The 21248-nt window shown below is 32.5% G+C and overlaps 1 protein-coding gene across 1 annotated transcript in view; it reads left to right on the plus strand.

Moving 5' to 3' along the window:
* Xpr1 (xenotropic and polytropic retrovirus receptor 1) overlaps nt 1–21248 on the plus strand; it is a gene marked incomplete at its 5' end in the record, with an annotated part of 80807 nt that overhangs the window by 2285 nt on the left and 57274 nt on the right. Inside the window, 4 exons of the mRNA XM_046419516.2 lie at nt 9666–9889; nt 12610–12759; nt 13029–13112; nt 17989–18070. Coding sequence (XP_046275472.2) covers nt 9666–9889; nt 12610–12759; nt 13029–13112; nt 17989–18070 — 540 coding nt within the window. The remainder of the gene's footprint in view (nt 1–9665; nt 9890–12609; nt 12760–13028; nt 13113–17988; nt 18071–21248) is intronic.

The raw sequence follows: 21248 nt of genomic DNA on the forward strand, positions 1-21248 counted from the left end.
TGCCTTTTTCATGCCTACTTCTAGAACTGCTTAGGAAAACAGGAGAACAAATTGGAACCACTATAAATTCATTGTTGCACCCTTAACTGTGTCCTCAAAACTGCCTGTGAATCCTACTTAGTATTCTTTTCCATGTGTTTTTATAAACCTTAACCCATTCTCCTGAATTGTCATCATTGTTATTATTATCGTCATTATTTTTGGTGGTGCTAAGAGTGATTCCAGGGCCTTGAACATGGCAGGCAAGCACTCTACCTGAGCTATACCTCAGGTTCTCTCCTTAGTTGTTGTTGTTGTTTTTTAATTTTTTAAAAAATTTGTTCTAATTAGTTATACATGACTATAGAATGCATTTTGACACATTGTACATAAATGGTCTTCTTAATTCTTTAACTCCACTATCTTCTTCATCATGCTCATTATACCCCCCACATTGCAAATATAAATGAAGGACATCAACTTCTATTGATGGATAATATCATGAATATGTATACCACCTTTCCCCCAAGTACCTATAAACATTCTCATCCTTATGTAATTTTCTCTAATCTTTGTAGAATAGCTGTCCCTCTTTATTTTATAGCTGATCTTTATATCTACTGACTGAATTACAACTCTAAGACTTTGCTCTAGTAATGATTTCCTCTGAGAATGATTCAATATAAATCTATTTAAACTCCTCTTTTTACTGATTTGGTCTTCTTAGCAAGTCACTCCCTTTAAACAAAAGTAAACAAGCAAATTTTTTCACTCTGTATCCTCATAATTATTTTTCATTTACGGCTAGGCTTCTTCCTAGTCAAAGGGAACAACTAGTGCAAAGAGAGCCATGAAAAGCTGTGGAATGTATGCATGTCTGTTTTGCTACATTCCAAATACCTAGGGAAGCAAAATAGAAGACAAAATAGAAATATTATTTGCAAATAGATAGGTTTTCTACAAGGAAAAATATGCAGAAGGAATTGCAATGTTCCAAGGACAAATAATTTCCACAATTAGGAGGTAAAAGGATAAGGAGGAACCAGCCTTAGAGAATGAGGGCAGGAATGATAGGCAGAAGAAGAAATGACTAAAACAATAGGTATTTGCATTGGAAAGAGTGTTTAAATTAAGAAAAGGCTATTGGAGGCTTGGTGACACAAGGGCCTGTAATCCCAGAGGCTGGGGAGGCTAAGGCAGGAAGATCACAAGTTCAAAGCCAGCCTCCATAACTTAGCTGGGCCCCAAACAACTCAGTGAGACCCTGTCTCCAAATACAAAAAGGGAAGGGGATGTGGCTCACTGGTTGAACACTCCTGGATTAGCATTTTTCTTTTACTGTGCTGTTTTTTGGGAAGGATCTCTGATCCTACTTCTAAATGGATGATTTATATCGCAAATTATAGATAATGCCTCTTGGTTTACAAAGAATGTTTATTTTTAGCACTATATAATTTTTATATTTTGAGGTAAAATAAAATACATCCATGTTATGATTCAGTACATATATTCAAATGTGTTTTATGTATGTTTATGTGCATTTATATTTGTGAGTATGCAATAAATTTAAATAATTTAAATATTTTTCGTGAAAAGATACTTACCCTTACTACTTGCAATATATTGCAATATATTGTTTTTCATACTTTTCTGTTTTATTTTTTTAAATGTGGTTATGATTCACTAATTTGGTTTTATGACCCTATAACGGGTTGTAACACTCAATTTGAAAAATGGTGTCTTAGACTAGGCCACTTCTTAAAAATAATTTTAGGCTAGCTATTAAAAATTTGGATGCTGTGATGTATTACATTTTTGTGTGTATTGGCAGGGCTATTGGGGCATATCTCTTGATGTCATCAGAGTAGGTATAAATGGATAGTCTACAGACTGACTTTTTGCCAGGTCAGGAAGTAATGGGTAATATGAAGACATGATTGACAGAAATAGAGTTTGGCACTTGATGTAAACAGTATCATTTTGCTTCTTATTTAGCTGCTTTCTCTAAGGGAGATTGTCTTGTAGACTGTAATCTTCAGACTCTAGGGCACATGAAAAACTATAAATAATATAAGGATAATAAATAATATAGGGATAATATTAACTTACCTCCATCCACTTACATCTACCAAATTATTTATATCTAAAAATGATCAGTTTTTAAGTGACATATGTTCCTCTAAATTACATTTTATTGTTTCTATTTCTAATCACACTCAAAAAAGCCAAACAAAACTGAATGAAAGTACCTGTCATTATCTACCTATTACAATTTGAATTTTTGAATCTTATGTTGTTTTTTTTTCTTTAGAAGAAGTTTACTATTTAAACTCCCTAGGCCTCCATGTGCTTGCTTATAAAATGAGCAAAATGATCCTAACCCTCTGGGATTCCGCTTGTTAAGAGTCAAAGGCTATATTCAGTCAATATTCAGGAAACCTGATATAAGTTATTGTTTTTTTTTATTATGTTGTTGGTTAATAAGGATTGGGCATTTATTTATCTTAATAGATAAAGTATTTTAGTATTTGAATACCACCAGAGGAGCAGGGAATTTTAAAAGGAGGGGAGCCTTTGTGGTAGAAACATTACTAATCTGTGACTAAGAAGTCTTCTTGGTATATTTGGTATTTGAGTTGTAGAGTATCAAGTGGTAAGAATTTCAGATGAAAGCAGTATAAACATTGCTTGTAATTTAACAAGATTAACTATCTTGAATCATCTGTGATAGGTGAACATTCTTATAGGCTTCAACACTGAAGTCCGTAAATTGAATCAGCAAGATAATAACATTGCAAGACTAGTAGACAAGTAATAAAAGTATTCTTAGACACTAACTTTATTTTATAAAGAATTATTTTTTACTTGCTTAAAAATATAATAGCTTTGCTCTTCAGAAAATAGCTTGTAATTCTGAAATAACTGTTTTCTAAAAGCAAAGAACAGGTAAGGTTAGTTAACTTTTTTTAGTGCATTATGGTTAAACATAATAGTTGGGTTCATTTTGATATATTCATAAACACATGTAACATGGTTTACTCCATTTCACTCTGCAGTACATTCTTTTTCCTTTCCCTCATCCCTTCTCCTAATCATCTTCCTCTACTCTATCAGTCTTCCTTCTGTTTATTTATTTGTTTAATTGGTACATTAGAGTTATATAAAATTGGGATGAATTGTGATATATTCTTACATGCACATAGAACTATTTGGCCAACTTCATTTCCTACTTCTTACTCTTTCTTTTCCTTCCTCCCTTTCCCCCTTGGTCTCTGCCTTTGCTGATCTCCCTTCTGTTTTCATGAGAGCCCCCTTTTTATTCTTTCTCTCTAGGTTCCATATATGAGAGAAAATACCCAACCTTTGACTTTCTGAGTCTAGCTTATTTCACTTAAGCATGATATTCTCAAATTATATCCATTTACCAGCAAATGACATGAATTCATTCTTTTTAATTTTTTTGTTTTAATTAGTTATACATAACAGTAGAATGCATTTATACACTTTGATATACATAGATGGGATATAATTTCTAATTTTTCTGAGTGTACATGTTGCAGAATCATACGGGTCATGCAGTCACATATATACATACAGTAATAATGTCTGTTTTATTCTACTATCTTTCCTATCCCCACATCCCCTTTCTTCCCCTCCCATCACTTCCCTCTACCTAATCTAAGGTATGCTATTCTTCCCTAGTGCTCCCAACCTTATTGTGAATTAGTATTTACATATTAGAGAAACCATTCCGCCTTTGGTTTTGTGGGATTGGCTTTCAAAGAAGAATTAACACCAAGACTCCTTAAAGTATTCCATGAAATAGAAAAGGAGGGAACCCTTCCAAACTCAGTCTATGAGGCTAATATCACCCTGATACCAAAACCAGACAAAGACCATCAAGGAAAGAAAACTTTGGACCAAAATCCCTGATGAACACAGATGCAAAAATTCTCAATAAAATTCTGGTAAATCGCATACAAAAACACATTAAAAAAATAGTGTACCATGATCAAGTGGGATTCATCTCAGGGATGCAGGGTTGGTTCAATATATGGAAATCAATAAATGGACTTAAAAACAAGAACCATATGATCATCTCAATAGATGCAGAAAAAGCATTTGACAAAATACACCACATCTTCATGTTCAAAACACTAGAAAAACTAGGGATAGTAGGAACATACCTCAACATTGTAAAAGCTATATATTGCTAAACCCAAGGCCAGCATCATTCTAAATAGAGAAAAATTGAAAGCATTCCCGCTAAAAACTGGAACAAGACAAGTATGTCCTCTGTCACCACTTCTATTCAACATCATCCTTGAAACTCTAGCCAGAGCAATTAGACAGAAGAAAGAAATTAAAGGGATACAAATAGGTAAAGAAGAACTCAAACTATCACTGTTTGCTGATGACATGATTCTATGTCTGGAAGATCCAAAAAATTCCACCAGAAAACTTCTAGAACTAATAAATGAATTCAGCAATATAGCAGGATAAAAATCAATAATCATAAATCAAACACATTCATATACATCAGCAAAGAATCCCCTGGAAGAGAAATTAGGAAAACTACTCCATTCACAATAGCCTTAAAAAAAAAAACCTGGGAATCAATCTAACAAAAGAGGTGAAACCTCTACCATGAAAACTATAGAACACTAAAAAAAGAAATTGAAGAAAACCTCAGAAGATGGAAAGATCTCCCATGTTCCTGGATTGGCAGAATTAATATTGTCAAAATGGCCATACTACCAAAAGCATTATACAGATTTAATGCAATTCCTATTAAAATCCCAGTGACACTCTTCATAGAATTAGAAAAAGCAATCATGAAATTTATTTGGAAAAAATAAGAGACCCAGAATACCTAAAGCAATCTTTAGCAAGAAAAGTGAAGCAGGAGGCATCATAACTATACTACAGAGGTATAGTAATAAAAACAGCATGGTATTGGCACCAAAATAGACTTGTGGTACAGAGGTACAAAATAGAGGACACAGAGACAAACCCACATAAATATGGTTATGTCATACTAGGAAAAAAGGTGCCATACTAGACAAAGGTGCCAAAAACATTCACTGGAGGAAAGATAGTCTATTCAATAAATTGTGCTGGCAAAATTGGAAATCCGTATGTCACAAAATGAAATTAAACCTCTATCTCTCACCCTACACAAAAGTCAACTCAAAGTGGATCAAAGACTTAGGCACTAGAACAAGAGACCCTGCACCTAATAGAAGAAAAAATAGGCCCAAATCTTCACCATGTTGGCCTAGGATCTGACTTCCTTAACAAGACTCTTAAAGCTCAAGAAGTAAAATCAAGAATTAGTAAATGGGATGGATTCAAGTTAAAAAGCCTTTTTTTTTTTTTTTTTCCTTTAGCAAAGGAAACAATAAAGTGAGGAGAAAGCCTACAGATTGGGAGAAAATCTTTACCACAGCCACCTCCATTAAAGCATTAATCTCTTATTTATTATTATTTTTTTTAAGGGCTGGGGACCTGGCAAAAAGAAAAAAAATTTTTTTTTTTTTTTAGTTGTAGGTGTACACAATAGCTTTTTGTGTGGTGCTGAGGATCAAACCCAGTACCTCACACATGACAGACAAGCACTCTACCACTGAGCCACAACCCAGCCCCTAATATCATTCTTTATGACTGAGTAAAACTCCATTGTGTATATATAACACATTTTCCTTATCTAATTGTCTACTGATGGGTACCTATAACTTGACTATTGAGGATTGTGCTGCTATACATTGTTGTGCATGTATCACTATAGTATGCTGATTTTAATTCTTTTGGATAAATACTGAGGAGTGGTATAGCTAGGTCATATGGTGGTCTCATTACTGTTCTTTTGAGAAATTTCCATATTGCTTTCCAAACTAATTGTACTAATTTGCAATTCCACCAGCAATGTATAAACTACCATACTTTTTCCCACATTTTTGCCAACAATTTTCATTATTTAGATTCTTGATGATTGCCATTGATGAAATCTCAAGGTTTTTTAATTTGCATCTCCCCAGTTTTGTATGTCTTCTTTTGAGAAATGTCTTTTTAGATCTTTTGCCCATTTACTGAGTTGGTTATTAGTTTTTTTTTTTGGGGGGGGGTTAAGCTTTTTGAGTTTTTTATATATTCTTGTTACTAATCACCTGTAGGAAGAGTAGGTGGCAAAGAATTTGTTCTGTTCTATATATTCTTTCTTCATGCTGTTGATTCCTTTTTTATTATTATTTGATTTTCACAGTATTTTTTTAAATTTTTTTTGTTGTGCAGAAGCTTTTTATTTTAATGCCATCCCACTTATTGATTGTCGACTTATTTTTTGAACTTCAGGAGTTATTAAGGAGGTCAGTACCTGTGCCAGTATATTGGAGTTATGTTTTCGTCTAGAAGTTACACTGTTTCTGTTGCAATTCCTAGGTCTTTACTCCACTTTGAGTCAATTTTTGTACAGTATGAGAGGTAGGGATCTAGTTTCATTCTTCTACATACAGTCTTCCCAGCACAGGTCTATTTTTTCTCCAGTGTATGCTTTTGGCATCTCTGTCGAGGATCAGATGACTCTGGATTTTTCTGTCTTCTAGTCTCTTCCATTCATCTTTGCATCTGTTTTTATGCCAGTAGCATGCTATATTTATTATCTCTGTAGTATAATTGGAGATCAGTCTCACTCTTGCTACTCAGGATTACTTTGGCTATTCTAGATATTTTGTTCTTCTCTATAAGTTTTAGGAGGATTTTCCCCTCTGGTTTTGTGAATAATGTCATTGGTATTTTGATAGGGATTGCATTGAATCTATAGATTGCTTTTGATAATATGGCCTTTGTGACAGTAGTAATTCTACCTATCCATGAACATGGTAGGTCTTTCCATCTTCTAAGGTCATCTTGAATTTATTTCTTTGCTGTTTTATAATACTTTTCATAGAGATCTTTCACTTTCTTAGATTTATTCCTAAGGTTTTTTTTTTTTTTTGAGGCTACTATGAATGGAGTAGTTTTGATTTAGTTTTTGACAGATTCATGGTTGGAGTACAAGAAAGCTATTGATTTTTGTATGTCGATTTGGTATCTTCCTACTTTGCTGAATTTGTCAAATCTAGAAGTCTTCTGATGGACTTTTTTGGGTTCTTGAGGTATAAAATCATGTCACCAACAAACAGAGAATTTGACTTCTTTTCCTGTTCACATCCCTTTAATTTGCTTCTGTGTTGTCCGATTGGTCTGGTTTGTGTTTCAAAACTGTATTGATTAGGAGAGTTGAGAGTTAACATCCTTATCTTATTCCTGATTATAGAGGAAACGTTTTCAGTTTTTCTCTGTTCAGTATGACATTGGCTTTGGGTTGTCACATACAGACATTAACATGAGAAATAAGTTCTTCTGTGACTAGTTTATTCCATGGGTATGAACTCATGGCTTTGTTGCCTTTGCTATGTAAATAGTTTCTTTAAAAGCAAGACTACGTGGAATACCATGATAGTGGATAAGGCTTGCTTATTATTATTAGCACGTGTGAGGCCTGGTCAATCCCCAGTACTGCCCCAAAAAAAGGAAAGATACTGAAAGAAAGAGAGCAATGAATAATAAAGAAGCAATGCCAGACAAGACAACAGTACTAAAGATTAGGGTAAGACAAGATCATATAACAGTAAAAAAAAAAAAAAAAAAAAAAAAGGAAGGGAAGAACTTGAGAAAGGAGTCATAAATAATGCTTTTTATTACATAATCATTAACGTCATTATTTACTGAGTGCTAAGTTCCTTGTCGTTTTTCATTTTTGCAACCATTTTATGAGGGAGTTAGCATTCTCTCTTTCACCTATGAAAGGAGTAGAAAAATTGAAAAAAAAAAATCTCTAGACTAAAATTGACTAGTTAATGAGTCAAAGATTTGAAACCACATTTACCTATTTCCGGTATGTCCTTGGAAGTAAAGTTACAGAGTTTTATTCTTAATTGCTGTAATTGTTTGTTTTTCTGTTTTTTCCCCCCCAGAGTATTATTTTTAAATACAGTTGACCTTCCACGTCAGTGGGTTTGCATCTATGAATTTAACCAACCAATTATAAGTCCAAAATATTTAGGAGGGCTGGGGGTGTAGCTTAGTGGTAGAATGCTTGTCTAGCATAAGTGCAGCTCTGGGTTCAATGTCCAGCACTGCAAAAAGAAATATATATTTTTTAAATTAAATATTTTAGATATGTAGCTATAAATAGGTAAATATTTGGAGAAAATGGCATCTGTACTGAATATGTACAGACATTTTTCTTATTTCCTAAATAAAATACAGTATAATGAATAATTTACATTGTATTAGCTTTTACAAGTAATCTAGAGACACTTTATATTATGGGAGAGGACTGAGGATATAGCTCAGTGGTAAAGAGCTTGCCTCGCATGTATGAGGCCCTTGGTTCAATGCTCAGCACTGCAAAGAAAGAAAGTACGTGGGAAATAAATTGTATGTTATATGCAAATACTATACCATTTTAAATGATACTTGAGCATCTACAGATTTGGGGTACCACAATCATTTCCCCACAGTCATTTCCAGTATGTCCTTGGAAGTAAATACTGAGGGATACTGAGGGACAACTGTATAAGCACATACATCCAGATATACCTAATTTTTTTAAACACATAATTTTTTAGTTTTGGTCTTTTCCTAGAATACCTGCTTTAGAGAAGTAATAATACATGGTAGGAAATACAAGATTAAAAACCTAAAGTCCCAAATTCTAATCCTGTTTCTCCACTAAACTGTACAACCAGAAACATTTCATATTAGTTTTTTAAAATTAAGATATTCTTTTAAAATGTATAAATCAGTGGTTTTATTTTTATTCACAAGGATATACAACCATCCCCATGATCTAATTCCAAAATATTTTCATCATCCCCAAAAGATGCTACATACCTGGTAGCAGTCATTTCCCAATATCCTTGTCCCCAAGCCACTGGCAATCACTAATCTATATTCTGTCTATGAATTTCTGTGTTCTGGACATTTCATATAAATGGAATAATACAATATGTGATATTTTGTGTCTGGCTTCTTTCACAGCATATCTTCAAGGTTTACCCAACATAACATGAATTAGTACTCATTTTGGCTGATATTCCTGTGAGAGACTGTGTGTGTGTGTTTGTGTGCGCGTGCACACACTTCATTTTGTTTATCCTTTCATCAATTAATGGACATTTGGATTGTTTCCACTTTGGGCTATTGTGAATGCAAGTTTGTGTATTTGTTTGTTTCAGTGTATGTTTTCCGTTTTCTTAGGTAATATACCTAGAAGTGGAATTGCTAAATCATATCGTAATTCTGTTTTACTTTTTGAGATCAGTCAAACTGTTTTTCAAATTTCAGAATGGAGGTACCATTCTGAATTCTGACTCTTAGTAACTCTTTACATTTTATTCTTCATCTGTATAAAGAAAGGGTACTAGCATTTTTGTTTGAAGGGAATTATGGGGTAGAATGAAAAATATATTACATTAAAATGTTTTTTCTATCCAGTTCTAAATATTACATGTAACATTTTTCCTCTAGAAATTCTAGGAAAGCAAATTATAATAATTAATAAAACTTCATAAGCCAGTGAGAACTCTTATTATCAAATATTTACCTTAACTGATTTGACAATTCTGTTTTATATCTAATAGAGAAACTCGCAGAGGCTCAGCGTAGATTTGCTACACTTCAGAATGAGCTTCAGTCATCACTGGATGCCCAGAAAGAAAGTACTGGTGTTACTACACTGCGACAACGCAGAAAGCCGGTCTTCCACCTGTCCCATGAAGAGCGTGTCCAACATAGGAATATTAAAGACCTTAAACTGGCCTTCAGCGAGTTCTACCTCAGTCTTATCCTGCTGCAGAACTATCAGGTACTTAGATTCTCATCTTGGAGAATTGTATTTTTAAGTAAATGAGAAATTCTAATAGAACTATCTTGAACTATACGAATGAGTCAATCCAAAAAGGAAAGTCATTAGCATACATTTATTCTTGATGTTCTTATTGGGATTTTAGATGTCCTTATTGACTAAAAACCATGGAGCAAAAAAATGGTAGGAAAGACTTGTATTTTTGAACATTAATTTTCTAAGAAGCATTCTACATGAGGAGTTATCCCTTGACTCAGGGACTAACAGTTTACGCTCTATTCTTTAAAGCAGTTCTGGTAGTATCTATCTAACCATTTTGGGCTATGTAAGAGCATTTATGTTCCTACTAACCAATAGCAAAATTTCCACAAAAAAATTTGAACAGTTAACATTCCTGCAATTAGCACTAATAAAACAAAAGATCCTGACTTTTTCAGATTGCCACTAACAGAATCCTTTCAATTTTATTGTTCACAGACTTCAGTATAACCAAATTAAAAGAAAAAAATCTAAAGAGAGGAATTAAGTCACAGCAGATGTGTTGAGACTGAACATCTCGGCTGTTATATCACTTAATATTTTAAAAACCTGTCTGAAAAAAATTGAACTTCCAAGTATGCTAAATTATGGAAATACAGAGCATTTATTCATTTATAATTTTTTATAAGTTTGTTCACATAGTTAAATTATAAAAGATTATTGAACAAAAAATCTGTTTTCAGGGCTAGGGTTGTGGCTCAGCGGTAGAGTGCTCACCTAGCACATGCAAGGCCCTGGGTTCAATTCTCAGCACCACATAAAAATAAAATAAAGACATTGTGTCCATCTACAACTAAAAAATAAAATATATTATTTTAAAAATCTGTTTTCAATTATAAACTTCTAAATAAGCAAATGCATCTAATTAGATCTGGTGTACTATTTGTTTTTCATTTTAGTCTTGTGATTATTGTATTGAGTGGTTAAGACCATCATAGGATGGTATAACACGTAAAAAGTAAAGATAGTTCAACAAAAGTATTGCCTGAGATAAGAATTCGAATTTTAAAATAAAAAATAATTAAAGTCCCATATTTATAGTAATCTGTCATTAATGCATATACTTATTTCTAACTTGCCCCCTCATCATTCTACCTTCTTTGATGATTTAATATTTTATCATTTAAAGAAGAACTCAATTGGAAAATAACAGTAGAAAAGAAATAAAATATGTATAATGATAAACTCCTTTGTTTTGAAACTTTATCCATAGCTTTATAACTTAATTTTAATTTTTAAATTTATAGTTCATAACTTAACCTTTAAAAGAAACAAAGTACTTTCCCATATGTTATAAAAACAGTATTTCATAGTTCCTTAACATGCTTTTATGTTTCAGGAAAATACCCTGTTAAATTTTGTTGTATCAATTTTTTCCAGCAACTTTTGTTTGGGAAATTATAAAAAAGCTTCTTGGGAAAACAAAAGTAATTGTTAATCATGAAAGTTCTGCTCTCGTCTCTATTCTTTGGGGGTTTCTATACTATAAGAGTACATTTATTTTGAGAATCAGGGAAAAGGGGAAATTAAAAGCGGTGTCCAAGTTATAATATGTGTACCCCAAGGAGAGTTTAATATCAAACAGTAAAATATGGTAAGAAAAAAAATTTTTTTCCAGTGGTAGGAATTGAACCCAAGGCCTCACAGGTACTAGGTAAGCACTTTACCACTGAGTTACACTCCCAGCCTGAGAGGGAAAAAAAATCTTAAAAATACGAAAGCAGAGCTTATTTTGGAGTATGTGCTCATTCTTTTTTATTAATGAAGTGTGTAATCATCAGATTTGAGAGATGTTTAGTTTATAGATCTAGCCTTAGAAATCCATGATTTCTAGCTTTTTCAAACAATGGGCAAACAACAACAGAATTTGAAAATGTGGAAAAGTTTAGTGTTTATACTATTTTTATAGGGTACGAACCCACTTTTCCTCAATTTCTGCACTATCAACTGGGTTCATTTCTTCCTTCCTACTGACTTTTGCATTCCTATCCCCAATCTGAGATAAATGAAAGGAAAAGGAAAGTTGAGCAAAATAAATGAGCATCCATTTTCCTTGCACGTGCTTACATGGGTTACCTGATAGAAGAGAAAATGTACTTCTATACCAGTCCTTCAAAAAGCAAAGTACTAAATAAATGTGTTCTGAGCACAATAAATAAAAAGCATTTTCTGAAAATATTTTTGACCGAAGCAGTAAAGTAACATAATTAAGCTAATTTGACAATAGTTGTATATAAAAAATATGAAAGTAAAAATGTTGGGCTGGGGTTGTGGCTCAGTGGTGGAGCACTCACCTAGCATGTGTGAGGCTCTGGGTTCAATCTTCAGCACCACATAAAAATAAATAACTAAAAATAAAGTCATTGTGTCCATCTACAACTAAAGAAAACTATTTTTAAAAATGTTTTCAGTTTAGGTCTTTAATTTACTTGGAAGGGAAATTGTTGGTAGTTCAGTATCTCTTTGTGTGACTAATAACATACTACTTTGAAACGAGTGAGTGAAATAAGACAGAAGAATCTTATCCTTTTAGTAGTGAGTACTTTTATGAAAACATTGCTATCTCCCTGGGTACTCAATCTTTATCCAGTCACCTCTGTCAGTGCTTAGTGATTTTTATTTTTCATCTTTTTTGATGGTGAAGAATTACAGTTGTATTTCTGATTTTTTTTTTTCTGTAGAATTTGAATTTTACAGGGTTTAGAAAAATCCTTAAAAAGCATGACAAGATCCTGGAAACTTCTCGTGGAGCAGATTGGCGAGTGGCTCATGTAGAAGTGGCTCCATTTTATACATGCAAAAAAATCAACCAGCTCATCTCTGAAACTGAGGTATAATAATCCTACCTTTTTAAACTCGTTTTCAATAACATTCATGTCTTACTTTGAAAGAAAGAGGTCTGCGTTTCTATTCTTTTGTAAATAGTTGTTAGCTTTGGATATGTATAGCCTTACTTGTGATTTGTCTTCTTTTGCTATATGTCAGTGTACATTAATCAAGAGGTTATCAAAATATAGTTTATAAGAACGGTACAGAATTATCTATGCATTACTAAAGTATAGAATAACTTGTGTTGAAATTTAATAATTTGTTTCTTTAGGCTGTAGTGACCAATGAACTTGAAGATGGTGACAGACAAAAGGCTATGAAGCGTTTACGTGTCCCCCCTTTGGGAGCTGCTCAGGTTAGTATTTGCTTCTGCTTGTTTAATAATCAGCACAATCTGGTTGTTAACAGGCATTATTACCTTACATTTTTTTGAGCCAAAACTTATAAATAGTTGTTACTATTGTTGTTCAAGTTTTTAAACAACTAGATGTCAGCTTTTGCTTCATGACAAATTTAAATTCCTTCCGGCTTTTCTGTTATTCTGTACTCCTTCTCTTGTTTACTCTTATTAACATGTGAACTTCTTGGTCTCATTAAACCATTAAGATGAGATTTTTTTTGATGGTATGGAAGGTTTAGATAATGAAACATGTCTGTATCAGAAACAAGTCTTAATAAATTTAAAAGAATTTAACTGATACAAGGTATCTTCTGTGACCAGAGTGGAATTGAACTAATAACAGAAAAAACTTCCAAAATCTAATAAAAGATATCTATGAAAAAACCTAGAGTTACTATCAAACTTAGTGGTATAACACCAAGAACTTACTCCCCAAGACTAGAAATAAAAATACATATTTACTCTTACTACTTTTAATCCAACATTGTACTGACTTAGCCAGTGTGATATGGCAAGAAAAAGAAATAAAAGGCATTCAGATTTTTATATAGAAACACATATTTTACATTATGTGTTTCTATATAGATAGGAAGAAGTGAAACCGGTGAATTGGGTTTTTGTTGTTTGTTTGTTTTGCCAGTAAAAAATCCAGTGTAAATTTTCCCCATGTAAAAAATCCAGTGAATCTATAAAATAGCTATTAGAATCAATAAGAGAGTTCATCAGGATTACAGAATACAGTATCAATTTACAAAAAAAAAAAAATCAGTTGTACATCTGTGAATTAGGAAGAATAGTTACAAATCACTGGGTGTGGTGGAGCACACCTGTAATCCCAGTGGCTTGGGAGGCTGAGGCAAGAGGATCACTAATTCAAAGCCAGCCTCAGCAATGGTGAGGCACTAAGCAGCTCAGTGAGACCCTGTCTATAAATAAAATACAAAATAGGGCTGGGGATATGGCTCAGTGGTCAATTGCCCCTGAGTTCAATCCCCAATACCAAAAAAAAAAAATTACAAAACCAAAACTTTTTAAATAATTCTATTTATAATATCATCAAAATAGAAAATATTTTGGAGGAATTCTAACAAAAGATGTAAAAGATCTTTATATTGAAAACTATAAAACATTGTCAACCTAAATTAGAAACATCATGTTTATGTAGATTTAATGGGTATACCCAGTTTTTTTAAGATGTTATTTCCTAAATTGATTTATAGATACCAACAATTCAGCTTAAAAAGTTTAGCAGGCAGCATTTTTTGTGTATGCATATAAAAATTGGCAAGCTAGTTTTAAAGTACATATGGATATTCAGGGAACCTAGAACAGCCAACACAACTTTGAAACAAATAAGTTAGAAGATCACACTACCTACCTTGTATCAGAGCTTATTATTAAAATTGCATTAATCAAGAGTGTGAGCCAATCATAGTGGCACACACTTGTAATCCCAGTAGCTTGGGAGGCTGAGGCAGGAGTTTGGCAAGTTCAAAGCCAGCCTCAGCAACTTAGCGAGACCCTACTAAGTAACTTAGTGAGATCCTGTCTCAAAATAAAAAATAAAAATGGGCTGGGGATATGGCTCAGTAGTGAAGTACCCCTGCCTGGGTTCAATCTCTGATACCAAAAAAAAAAAAAAAAAGAGTGTGATATTAGTATCAAGGTAGGCAAATACTTCAATGGAACAAAATAGAGTCCAAAAATAGGGTAACATAGTCATATATGAGCAACTAATTTTCAATACAAAGAAGCAGGTCATTAGAGAAAGAACAGTGTTTTGAACAAACAGTGCTAGAACAATTGGATTTTATATGCAAAAAAAAAAAATCGAACTTTTATCCATATTTTACATTATGTGTTTCTGTATGTACCATAGCCCTAAAAGAAACTATAAATTCTAGAAGGACATGTAAGAGAAAATCCTAGTGATTTTTGGTTGCTCAAACTTACACTTTTTAAAAGACACTGTTAAGGGCTGGGGTTTTAGCTTAATAGTAGATCGCTTGCCCCGTACTCGTGAGGCCCTGGGTTCAATCCTCAGCACCACATATAAATAAATAAATATATAAGAGAATTCACTGTTAAGAGGATGAAAAGGAAATCGGTGGACTAGGATAAAATATTTACAAAACATATCTGATAAAGGTCTTGTATACAAAATATATATAAAGAACTCCAGTACTCAGTAATGAAAACAACTTCCACTGGGCAAGACCTGAACAGATACTTCATAAAAAATATACAGGTGGAAAATTAGTATGTCACAAGATGCTTAATATCATTAGACAATAGAAAAGCACAAATTAAAACGACAGTGAGAAAATACCTATTAGAATGACTAAAATTAAACAATCATATTAAATGTTAGAGGAACAGGAACTCTCTCATCTCATATCCCTGGTAGAATGTAAAATGTTACTACCACATTGGAAAACTGTTCAGCATTTTCTTAAAAAGTTAAATAGATGGGCTGGGGATGTAGTTCAAGCGGTAGCGTGCTCACCTGGCATGCGCAGGGCTCTGGGTTCCATCCTCAGCACCACATAAAAATAAAATAAAGATGTTGTGTCCACCGAAAACTAAAAAATAAATATTAAAAATTTTTTTTAAAAAGTTAAATAGATACCTACCATATGATCTAGCCATTATACTCTTAGGTGTTTACTCAAGATAAATCTAAGCATATGTACATTAAAGACTTTTACATGAATGTTCATAGCCGGAAACTGAACAACCATAACATCTATCAGTAGGTGAATGGATAAACAATTTGTGATATATCCATGCAACAGAATACTTCTCAGCAATAGAAAGGAATAACCTATTGATACATATAACAAGGTGAGTTTCAAAATAATTATGCTGAAAGAAAGAAGGAAGACTTAAAAAAAAAAGTACTTACTATGAAATGGATTGAATTCTGCCATCATATATAACAAATTAGAATAAATAAATAATTTTTAAAAAGTGATGATTGCATGATTTCATTTACTGAGACTGGAACAGACAAATCAATGATAATAGAAAGTAGATTAGTGGTTAAATGCAGATGAGTTGGGGTGAGAGGAAAGGATTACAAAAGGGCCTGAAGAAACTGTGGAGTCATTATTATGTTCATTGTCTTTATTGTGGTAATGGTTTCATAGGTGTGTATGTATGTATGTATATATATATATATATATATATATATATATATATATATATATATATAAAAGCTTATCAAATTGCATATTTTAAATACAGTCTACGCAGTTTATTGTATATCAATTAATTCAATGAACTATAAAAAATAGCTATATCACAAATGGCTAAAGATAAAGAGAAAAATCTTAAAAGCATCTAGAGAGGAAAAAACACAAATGGTATGCTTTAAATATATGCAGTTTGTTGCGTGTTATTTATATTTGGATAAATATAAAGCTGTTAAAAATGAGAAAATTAATTTTTTAAAAATGAACATATTGGGCTTGAGTTGTAGTTCAGTGGTAGAGTGCTTGTCTAGCACGTGTGTAGCACTGGTTTGATTCTCCACTTCACATAAAAATAAATAAATAAAATAAAGATATTGTGTTCATATACAATTAAAACTATTTTAAAAAAGAAGAAGAAGAAAATAGGAATGTATTTAGAGGAGGTGAAGCTGAAGAAAACATGGACGTAGTTCTCTCCCATGAGTAGGGAAGGTTTTTTTAATAAGGGATAAGGGACTTCAAAGTTGATGGAAATATTTTCCTTCTAAAGATGAGTGATAGGGGGCCAGGGTTGTGGCTCATTGGTAGAGTGCTTGCCTAGCATGCGGGAGGCACTGGGTTCAATTCCTGGCACCACATAAAAATAAACAAATAAAATAAATGTGTCCATCTACAACTAAAAAAAAATTTAAAAAAAGATGAGTGATAGGCATTATATAGGTTTATTTTATTTATCATTTCTTATAATCCAAATACATTAAATACATTCCTTTGTATGTATATGTTGAATCATTTTTGAAATTAAAGATAGCTTTTTTTTTTAAGATTTATGACCATCTTCCTTTTGGATGCTTTCATTAATTCAGATATCTGTTACTGAAAAAGATCAAAGTTTCAATGTTTTTTTTGGGGGGGAGAGGGGTTAAAGTTTTTAGAAAATATTTAAAATATAGGAAATATAATATCACCTCTGAAAAGTCCATAAGATTATCTGTGTTTCTCATCCTTTTATGTTTAAAATCTCAGATACTTTCTGTTCTTTATTTTTAGAAAATAGTAGTTTTCAAGGCAATTATAAATATAAAATTATAATAAAGAAAAATATTACTTGAACCTGCATACTCTAAAAGTATTCTGATATACCAGTTTGTCAAAAATCTCTAGTATGTCTTGAAAATTTTACTTAAAATTATCCTAATATAATAATTAAATACTAGCAGAAAATTCATGAAATAAATGTTTAATTTTACCAAGGTCTCTAATTATTCATAGTACCAGATATGTAAGCTCTGAGTAATAATGACTTGGGAAATTTTAGAGGTATGTACATTGGAAAAATGAAATGACATTTTAAATCTCATTAGAAAACTGCAGTGTATGTGTAATTTGATGCCTAAGATTATAATCTTGTTTATTTCATGACTCAGGTTTCTGTAAAAGAATTCAACTGGCAACTCTGTAGTTATTTATAGGATAATGAGGGGTGAATGATTCTCTGGTTCAGATTATAAAAATTCAGATCATAATGTACTATTTCGTGATAAAATTTTGAGGCTTATTACTATTGACTTACAGCATATAAGTAATGTATTTGATTTTTTTTTTTTTAATTTACACTTCTGTTTTTCTGCTCACAGCCTGCACCAGCATGGACTACTTTTAGAGTTGGCCTATTTTGTGGAATATTCATTGTGCTGAATATTACCCTTGTGTTTGCAGGCAAGTAGTTTAAATTTTGAATTAATTCTGTGTCAAATTCTGTTCCTCTGTAAAGAATCAAGTGTACATCTACCAATGTTACTGAAAGAAACTTGTCAGGGATAAGTATTTTTTTTCTTATAAATTTAAGAGCAAGTAATCATGATGTACCTCAGGAGTCATAGAATTAGGTTTATGATAACTTGATTATTAATTAAAGTAAATTCTGCTCAGTAAAGTTTGCAAAGAAATATGATTTAAAAATAGACATTACTATATAAATATCCATGATACTCCATTTTGGATTTTTAGTAATCATAATAATACCTGAACAAAGACGGTTAATATACTATCACACTATTCCTATTCTTTTTTTTTTTTCCTATTCTTGATTTGCAGGAGATATATATATATATATATATATATATATATATATATATATATATATATATATAAATAATTTTTGTATTTAAAGTTCCAAGCATATATCAGATATTTGAGAAATAATTTGCAGAGTGCATTATTCCTCATAAACATTCTTCTTAAGACTGTCTGTTTTACATTATGAAATTATAACCCAGAAGTTCTAATGCTTTTGGAGAATATATGAACTTAACCTATTAATAGTGTGTTTTTACCTGTATTTGAGTTCTTCTGACCAGTTACTAAAAATTAACTTTAATAAGTATTATACACCTAAGCTTATGATTTAATATATTGATGTAATTTATAATAACATTTTAAGCTTGTTCTGTTTCTTTAGGGTGAACACAATCTACATATTTACAATACATGGAAATTGTATAAAAATCTAAGTCTAGATTGTCTAGCTAGCTGTTGTGGAAACAACGAAAGGTCTGCCTTTTTGGTCCCAGCTTCACTGTTTGTTAGTTGTTTTGGCTTTAAGGACATTCCTTAACTTTTTAAAAACAGTTTTCTCATCTGTTAAATGAACTTAATATATTAAATTTACAGGGTTGTTTTAGACTTTATTCATTTATTCAACAAGTAAATTTTATGTGTCTCATGATTATACTTGATACCTGTGAAATAGAAAAGAAAATCACTTTCCTTATGAACTTTGTTGTGCTAAAGAGATTAAGGTATGTATTAAAACAATAATAATACACTGTGAGATTGAAGATGTTAAATATTTTAGCAGTTCAAAAGAACAACTGATTACTTTTTTTTTATTAACTTTTTTGTGTGTGTTATGTGGTGTTGAGGATCAAAACCAGTGCCTCACACATGCTAGACAAGTGTTCTACCACTGAGCCACAAGCCCAGCCCAACAACTGATTATTTTTATTTTTTTAATTTTGGAGGGGAGTGGGTACCAGGGATTCAACTCAGGGGCACTTGACCACTGAGCCACATCCCCAGTTCTATTTTGTATTTTGTTTAGAGACAGGGTCTCACTGAGTTGCACCTCACTTTTGCTAAGGCTGGCTTTGAACTCACAGTCCTCCTGCCTCAGCCTCCCCAGCAGCTGGGATTACAGGCATGTGCCACCAAGCTAGCCCTGATTACTTTGAAATGAGAACATTACGGAAGTTTTTATGGAAGAAAGGGAATTTATGCTAGACATTAATGGATTAAAGGCATTCCAAGAGGAGAAAAGAAATGAGCATAGTTAGTTGATCCTGGGTAAGGGAGGTACACAGGAGAAGCAAATGGTTATCAAAGAGAAAAATGGTAAATGCACCTACAGCAGGGAATGTTAGTTGAAAAGGGTGAAAATCTAGCTTTGATAATAGTTCATAGGGATCAGATAAGAAGTGTTAGTAAAATATGCTTTTAATTGCAGAGCAGTACATCAATAAAAGGTATATGTGGTATTTGTGGCGGAGGTTGTTATTTCTGTTGGAAAACACCTTTAATCATTTGTGAGTAGAATTGTTTTTTATTTCCAAGATGCTATGGTGGTATTATCATCATCATAGTTAAGTATGACATAAGAAAAAACAAACTTCTTTATTTTCATTTTTAAAAAGAAAGGTTTATCTTTTTAATTCAGGACAATCTGAGGTTTAGTTTTGTATAGTAAGTATAGAATATTTTTGTGATACAATTTTGTGTGTTTTTTAAATGTATGTGATTTATGCATTTAGTGTTGTGCATTGTATTTTCTTACCTCAGAACCTATCTTTGTTTGATCTTTGTGTGTCTTGCTGGGGGGGCGGGATAAATATTTTGAAAACCAGCTGTCAATCCTTATTTGTCTCACAGCTGGTGTTCAGAAGATAAGTGTTGAGAGTCTCAAAGAAACACAGCAGTAATAATGCATGTACAAGCATGAGTCTTTTTTTTTTTCAGCACTCACATCAAAAAAATTATGTGCATAATTGCTATGGTTTCTCAAGGGGAGATGACCTGGTGTTTGATAATTTTTCTGAAAAATCACATATTCCAGAATTTAGTTTCTTGGAAATTATAAGTTTCCTATGTAAATTTTTTTTAATTTTTATTGTTGGTTGTTCAAAACATTACATAGTTCTTGATATATCATATTTCATACTTTGATTCAAGTGGGTTATGAACTCCCATTTTTACCCCGTATACAGATTGCAGAATCACATCAGTTACACATCCATTGATTTACATATTGCCATACTAGTGTCTGTTGTGTTCTGCTGCCTTTCCTATCCTCTACTATCCCCCCTCCCCTCCCCTCCCCTCTTCTCTCTCTACCCGCTCTACTGTCATTCATTTCTCCCCCTTGTATTATTTTTCCCTTTCCCCTCACTTCCTCTTGTATGTAATTTTGTATAACCTTGAGGGTCTCCTTCCATTTCCATGCAATTTCCCTTCTCTCTCCCTTTCCCTCCCACCTCTCATCCCTGTTTAATGTTAATCTTCTTCTCATGCTCTTCGTCCCTACTCTGTTCTTAGTTACTCTCCTTATATCAAAGAAGACATTTGGCATTTGTTTTTTAGGGATTGGCTAGCTTCACTTAGCATAATCTGCTCTAATGCCATCCATTTCCCTGCAAATTCTATGATTTTGTCATTTTTTAATGCAGAGTAATACTCCATTGTGTATAAATGCCACATTTTTTTTATCCATTCGTCTATTGAAGGGCATCTAGGTTGGTTCCACAGTCTTGCTATTGTGAATTGTGCTGCTATGAACATCGATGTAGCAGTGTCCCTGTAGCATGCTCTTTTTAGGTCTTTAGGGAATAGACCGAGAAGGGGA

This window comes from Marmota monax, unplaced genomic scaffold (assembly GCF_021218885.2).
Source record: "Marmota monax isolate L192 unplaced genomic scaffold, Marmota_monax_Labrador192_F-V1.1 WCK01_AAM20220418_F8-fsc00209, whole genome shotgun sequence".
NCBI lineage: Eukaryota > Metazoa > Chordata > Mammalia > Rodentia > Sciuridae > Marmota > Marmota monax.